Source organism: Hypanus sabinus, unplaced genomic scaffold (assembly GCF_030144855.1).
Source record: "Hypanus sabinus isolate sHypSab1 unplaced genomic scaffold, sHypSab1.hap1 scaffold_1970, whole genome shotgun sequence".
NCBI lineage: Eukaryota > Metazoa > Chordata > Chondrichthyes > Myliobatiformes > Dasyatidae > Hypanus > Hypanus sabinus.
This window is the reverse complement of record NW_026780068.1, coordinates 41,762-49,430: the sequence shown is the minus strand read 5'-3', so window position 1 is coordinate 49,430 and position 7,669 is coordinate 41,762. Positions and strand designations below refer to the sequence as shown.

Here is a 7,669-nt window from a genome sequence, read left to right as displayed (position 1 = left end):
TCCTCTCTCACACTCCGTGCCTCTCTCACACTCCGTTCCTCTCTCACACTCCGTGCCTCTCTCTCGTCACTCCGTTCCTCTCTCACACTCCGTTCCTCTCTCACACTCCGTTCCTCTCTCACACTCCGTGCCTCTCTCACACACCGTTCCTCTCTCACACTCCGTGCCTCTCTCACACTCCGTTCCTCTCTCTCACTCCGTTCCTCTCTCACACTCCGTTCCTCTCTCTCACACTCCGTTCCTCTCTCACACTCCGTTCCTCTCTCACACTCCGTGCCTCTCTCTCACACTCCGTTCCTCTCTCACACTCCGTGCCTCTCTCCCACACTCCGTTCCTCTCTCCCACACTCCGTGCCGCTCTCTCACACTCCGTGCCTCTCTCTCACACTCCGTGCCTCTCTCTCACACTCCGTGCCACTCTCTCACACTCCGTGCCTCTCTCTCACTCCGTGCCTCTCTCTCACACTCCGTGCCTCTCTCACACTCCGTGCCGCTCTCTCACACTCCGTGCCTCTCTCTCACACTCCGTGCCTCTCTCTCACACTCCGTGCCACTCTCTCACACTCCGTGCCTCTCTCTCACACTCCGTTCCTCTCTCACACTCCGTGCCTCTCTCTCACACTCCGTGCCTCTCTCTCACTCCGTTCCTCTCTCACACTCCGTGCCTCTCTCTCACTCCGTTCCTCTCTCACACTCCGTTCCTCTCTCTCACACTCCGTTCCTCTCTCACACTCCGTTCCTCTCTCACACTCCGTGCCTCTCTCTCTCACTCCGTGCCTCTCTCTCACACTCCGTGCCTCTCTCTCACACTCCGTGCCACTCTCTCACACTCCGTGCCTCTCTCTCACACTCCGTGCCACTCTCTCACACTCCGTGCCTCTCTCTCACTCCGTTCCTCTCTCACACTCCGTTCCTCTCTCTCACACTCCGTTCCTCTCTCACACTCCGTGCCTCTCTCACACTCCGTGCCGCTCTCTCACACTCCGTGCCTCTCTCTCACACTCCGTGCCTCTCTCTCACACTCCGTGCCACTCTCTCACACTCCGTGCCTCTCTCTCACACTCCGTTCCTCTCTCACACTCCGTGCCTCTGCCTCACACTCAGTTCCTCTCTCACACTCCGTGCCACTCTCTCACACTCCGTGCCACTCTCTCACACTCCGTGCCACTCTCTCACACTCCGTGCCACTCTCTCACACTCCGTGCCACTCTCTCACACTCCGTGCCACTCTCTCACACTCCGTGCCACTCTCTCACACTCCGTTCCTCTCTCACACTCCGTGCCACTCTCTCACACTCCGTGCCACTCTCTCACACTCCGTGCCACTCTCTCACACTCCGTGCCACTCTCTCACACTCCGTGCCACTCTCTCACACTCCGTGCCACTCTCTCACACTCCGTGCCACTCTCTCACACTCCGTGCCACTCTCTCACACTCCGTTCCTCTCTCACACTCCGTGCCACTCTCTCACACTCCGTGCCACTCTCTCACACTCCGTGCCACTCTCTCACACTCCGTGCCACTCTCTCACACTCCGTGCCACTCTCTCACACTCCGTGCCACTCTCTCACACTCCGTGCCACTCTCTCACACTCCGTTCCTCTCTCACACTCCGTGCCACTCTCTCACACTCCGTGCCACTCTCTCACACTCCGTGCCACTCTCTCACACTCCGTGCCACTCTCTCACACTCCGTGCCTCTCTCTCACACTCCGTGCCACTCTCTCACACTCCGTGCCTCTCTCTCACACTCCGTGCCTCTCTCACACTCCGTTCCTCTCTCTCACACTCCGTTCCTCTCTCTCACACTCCGTTCCTCTCTCACACACTCCGTGCCTCTCTCTCACTCCGTGCCTCTCTCTCACACTCCGTTCCTCTCTCACACTCCGTGCCCCTCTCTCACACTCCGTGCCTCTCTCTCTCACTCCGTTCCTCTCTCACACTCCGTGCCTCTCTCTCACACTCCGTTCCTCTCTCTCACACTCCTTGCCACTCTCTCACACTCCGTGCCACTCTCACACTCCGTTCCTCTCTCACACTCCGTGCCTCTCTCTCACACTCCGTTCCTCTCTCTCACACTCCTTGCCACTCTCTCACACTCCGTGCCACTCTCACACTCCGTTCCTCTCTCACACTCCGTTCCTCTCTCACACTCCGTTCCTCTCTCACACTCCGTGCCTCTCTCTCACACTCCGTTCCTCTCTCACACACTCCGTTCCTCTCTCACACTCCGTTCCTCTCTCACACTCCGTGCCTCTCTCTCACACTCCGTTCCTCTCTCTCTCACTCCGTTCCTCTCTCACACTCCGTGCCTCTCTCTCACACTCCGTTCCTCTCTCTCACACTCCTTGCCACTCTCTCACACTCCGTGCCACTCTCACACTCCGTTCCTCTCTCACACTCCGTTCCTCTCTCACACTCCGTTCCTCTCTCACACTCCGTGCCTCTCTCACACTCCGTTCCTCTCTCACACTCCTTGCCTCTCTCACACACTCCGTTCCTCTCTCACACTCCGTTCCTCTCTCTCACACTCCGTGCCTCTCTCTCACACTCCGTGCCTCTCTCACACTCCGTTCCTCTCTCTCACACTCCGTGCCTCTCTCTCTCACTCCGTTCCTCTCTCTCACTCCGTGCCTCTCTCTCACACTCCGTTCCTCTCTCTCACTCCTTGCCTCTCTCTCACACTCCGTGCCCCTCTCTCTCACACTCCGTGCCTCTCTCTCACACTCCGTGCCTCTCTCTCACACTCCGTGCCGCTCTCTCACACTCCGTGCCTCTCTCTCACACTCCGTTCCTCTCTCACACTCCGTGCCTCTCTCTCACACTCCGTGCCGCTCTCTCACACTCCGTGCCGCTCTCTCACACTCCGTGCCGCTCTCACACACTCCGTGCCGCTCTCTCACACTCCGTTCCTCTCTCACACTCCGTTCCTCTCTCACACTCCGTGCCTCTCTCTCACACTCCGTTCCTCTCTCACACTCCGTTCCTCTCTCACACTCCGTGCCTCTCTCTCACACTCCGTTCCACTCTCTCACACTCCGTGCCGCTCTCTCACACTCCGTGCCGCTCTCTCACACTCCGTGCCGCTCTCACACTCCGTTCCTCTCTCACACTCCGTTCCTCTCTCTCACACTCCGTTCCTCTCTCACACTCCGTGCCTCTCTCTCACACTCCGTGCCGCTCTCACACACTCCGTGCCTCTCTCACACTCCGTGCCTCTCTCTCACACTCCGTTCCTCTCTCTCACACTCCGTTCCTCTCTCACACTCCGTGCCTCTCTCTCACACTCCGTGCCTCTCTCTCACACTCCGTGCCTCTCTCTCACACTCCGTGCCTCTCTCTCACACTCCGTGCCTCTCTCTCTCACACTCCGTGCCTCTCTCTCACACTCCGTGCCCCTCTCTCTCTCACTCCGTTCCTCTCACACACTCCGTGCCTCTCTCACACTCCGTTCCTCTCTCACACTCCGTTCCTCTCTCACACTCCGTGCCTCTCTCTCACTCCGTTCCTCTCTCACACACTCCGTGCCACTCTCTCACACTCCGTGCCACTCTCTCACACTCCGTGCCACTCTCTCACACTCCGTGCCACTCACTCACACTCCGTGCCTCTCTCTCACTCCGTTCCTCTCTCACACTCCGTGCCTCTCTCACACTCCGTGCCTCTCTCACACTCCGTTCCTCTCTCACACTCCGTTCCTCTCTCACACTCCGTTCCTCTCTCACACTCCGTGCCTCTCTCTCACACTCCGTGCCTCTCTCTCACACTCCGTGCCTCTCTCTCACACTCCGTGCCTCTCTCTCACACTCCGTGCCTCTCTCTCACACTCCGTTCCTCTCTCACACTCCGTGCCTCTCTCTCACACTCCGTTCCTCTCTCACACTCCGTGCCTCTCTCACACTCCGTTCCTCTCTCTCACACTCCGTGCCACTCTCTCACACTCCGTGCCACTCTCTCACACTCCGTTCCTCTCTCACACTCCGTGCCACTCTCTCACACTCCGTGCCACTCTCTCACACTCCGTGCCTCTCTCTCACACTCCGTGCCCCTCTCTCACACTCCGTGCCACTCTCTCACACTCCGTTCCTCTCTCACACTCCGTGCCGCTCTCTCACACTCCGTTCCTCTCTCTCACACTCCGTTCCTCTCTCACACTCCGTGCCTCTCTCTCACACTCCGTGCCTCTCTCTCACACTCCGTGCCGCTCTCTCACACTCCGTGCCTCTCTCTCTCACTCCGTTCCTCTCTCACACTCCGTGCCTCTCTCACACTCCGTGCCGCTCTCTCACTCCTCCGTGCCGCTCTCTCACACTCCGTTCCTCTCTCACACTCCGTGCCTCTCTCACACTCCGTTCCTCTCTCTCACACTCCGTTCCTCCCTCACACTCCGTGCCTCTCTCTCACACTCCGTGCCACTCTCTCACTCCTCCGTTCCTCTCTCTCACTCCTCCGTTCCTCTCTCTCACTCCTCCGTGCCTCTCTCACACTCCGTGTGGCTGTTCTCTGTTTCAGATGAGCTTCATCTTTGCAGAGGTGCCAACGGCGGTCTTCCTGGATAACTACCTCTGCGTAGCTGATCACACCCTCTTCAACGTGAAACATTGTGGTGAGTTAAACATCCAACATAGAAAGCTAGCACCCCATAGGCTTTCTTAACTATCCTGTCTACCTGTGGACATGTACCCCCAGATCCCTCTGCTCCTCCACACTACCAACTATCCTGCCATTTACTTTGTACTCCGCCTTGGAGTTTGTCCTTCGGAACTGTACCACCTCACACTTCTCCGGGTTGAACTCCATCTGCCACTTCTCAGCCCACTTCTGCATCCTATCAATGTCTCTCTGCAATCGTCGACAATCCTCTACACTATCTACAACACCACCAACCTTTGTGTCGTCTGCAAACTTGCCAACCCACCCTTCTACCCCAACATCCAGGTCGTTAATAAAAATCACAAAAAGAAGAGGTCCCAGAACCGATCCTTGTGGGACACTACTAGTCACAGCCCTCCAATCTGAATGTACTCCCTCCACCATGACCCTCTGCCTTCTGCAGGCAAGCCAATTCTGATCCACCCCATGCATTCTGACTTTCTGAATAAGCCTACCATGTGGAACCTTGTCAAATGCCTTTCTAAAATCCATGTAGATCACATCCACTGCACTACCCTCATCTATATGCCTGGTCACCTCCTCAAAGAACTCTATCAGGCTTGTTAGACACGATCCGCCTTTCACAAAGCCGTGCTGGCTGTCCCTGATCAGACCATGATTCTCTAAATGCCCATAGATTCTATCTTTAAGAATCTTTTCCAACAGCTTTCCCACCACAGGCGCAAGGCTCACTGGTCTATAATTACCCGGACTATCCCTACTACCTTTTTTGAACAAGGGGACAACATTCGCCTCCCTCCAATCCTCCCGTACCATTCCCATGGACAACGAGAACATAAGGATCCTAGCCAAAGGTTCAGCAATCTCTTCCCTTGCCTCGTGGAGCAGCCTGGGGAATATTCTGTCAGGCCTCGGGGACTTATCCGTCCTAACAACTCCAACACCTCCTCTCCTTTAATATCAACATGCTCCAGAACATCAACCTCACTCATATTGTCCTCACCGTCATCAAGTTCCCTCTCAGTGGTGAATACCGAAGAGAAGTATTCATTGAGGACCTCGCTCACTTCCACAGCCTCCAGGCACATCTTCCCACCTTCACCTCTAATCGGTCCTACCTTCACACCTGTCATCCTTTTGTTCTTCACATAATTGAAGAATGCCTTGGGGTTTTCCTTTACCCTACTCGCCAAGGCCTTCTCATGCCCCCTTCTTGCTCTCCTCAGCCCCTTCTTAATCCCCTTTCTTGCTACCCTATATTCCTCAATAGACCCATCTGATCCTTGCTTCCTAAACCTCGTGTACGCTGCCTTCTTCCACCTGACTAGATTTTCCACCTCACTTGTCACCCATGGTTCCTTCACCCTACCATTCTTTATCTTCCTCACCGGGACAAATTTATCCCTAACATCCTGCAAGAGATCGTTAAACATCGACCACATGTCCATAGTACATTTCCCTGCAAAAACATTCACACCCGCAAGTTCTAGCCTTCTAGCCTCATTATCTGCCCTTCCCCAATTAAAAATTTTCCTGTCCTCTCTGATTCTATCCTTTTCCATGATAATGCTGAAGGTCAGGGAACGGTGATCACTGTCTCCCAGATGCTCACCCACTGACAGATCTGTGACCTGACCCGGTTCATTACCTAATACTAGATCTAGTATGGCATTTTCCCTAGTCAGCCTGTCAACATACTGTGACAGGAATCCATCCTGGACACACTTAACAAACTCTGCCCCATCTAAACCCTTGGAACTAATCAAGTGCCAATCAATATTAGGGAAGTTAAAGTCACCCATGATAACAACCCTGTTATTTTAGCATCTTTCCAAAATCTGCCTCCCAATCTGCTCCTCGGTATCTCTGCTGCTACCAGGGGGGCCTATTGAATACCCCCAGTAGAGTAACTGCTCCCTTCCTGTTCCTGACTTCCACCCATACTGACTCAAAAGAGGATCCTGCTACATTACCCACCCTTTCTGTAGCTGTAATCGTATCCCTGACCAGTAATGCCACCCCACCTCCCCTTCCCCCCCCATCCCTTTTAAAGCACTGAAATCCAGGAATATTGAGAATCCATTCCTGCCCTGGTGCCAGACAAGTCTCTGTAATGGCCGCTACATCATAATTCCGTGTATGTATCCAAGCTCTCAGTTCATCACCTTTCTTCCTGATGCTTCTTGCATTGAAGTACACACACTTTCACCCTTCTACCTTTACACCCTCTGTTCTGCTTCTCTTTCCTCAAAGCCTCTCAGTATGTCAGATCTGGCTTTACTCCATGCACTTCGTTCACTGCTCTGTCGCTCCGGGTCCCATCCCCCTTGCAAATTAGTTCTAAAGCCTCTCGGTTCTCGCTACCGGGACTGGGGGTGGGCGGGGCGGGGGGAGGTCGTTCAACCATAACCCCATCGGATATAGGAGCAGAGTGAGGCCATTTGGCCCATTGAGACTGCCCCGCCATTTCATGCCAACACTCTCCCCGCCTCGCTGCATGAAAGGTATTACCCAGGGAAGGAGTCTAACCCTAACCCTAACCCTTGACCAATCAGCCCTTGTAATAGTGACCGGCGAGGCACAGAGAATCTGTTTGCTGACCGTTAACGTGGGTTCACTCTCGAACCTGACCCTCCATGGAGAGGAAGGGTATTACCCAGGGAAGGAGTCTACGCTGACCTGGCATTCCCCATGCTCCCAATCTCCACGTGCCCGTCGGTTGCTCCTTATCCACGATGGCTGGTCTCTGGCTGCTGGAGTTATTGCCCCGCATATACGGTTCCTCATCGATTGCACCATTGGATCTCCACCCCAAGTCACCGGACCTACTGGTCATTGCAGAGGGCGACAGCATTTCAGCCCAGCCTTGTGCATTTGTGTCTTTACAACCCGACTGGCCCAAACCAGTGAAATGAGGCAGTCCAGACAGAGTCTGATGAGATAAAAACACAAGATGCTGGCAGAACTCAGCAGGCCAGACAGCGTCTACGGGAGGAGGTAGTGACGATGTTTCGGGCCAAAACCCTTCATCAGGAGTGAAGTAACATGGGATGG

At 54.9% G+C, this 7,669-nt stretch overlaps 1 protein-coding gene across 1 annotated transcript in view; it reads left to right on the top strand.

Annotated features, from left to right (window-relative positions):
• Window positions 1-4,509: 4,509 nt before the first annotated feature.
• LOC132387549 (protein unc-93 homolog B1-like) overlaps window positions 4,510-7,669 on the top strand; it is a gene marked incomplete at its 3' end in the record, with an annotated part of 43,741 nt that continues 40,581 nt past the window's right edge. The window contains exon 1 of the mRNA XM_059959926.1: window positions 4,510-4,607. Within this exon, the coding sequence (XP_059815909.1) occupies window positions 4,514-4,607 (94 nt within the window). The remainder of the gene's footprint in view (window positions 4,608-7,669) is intronic.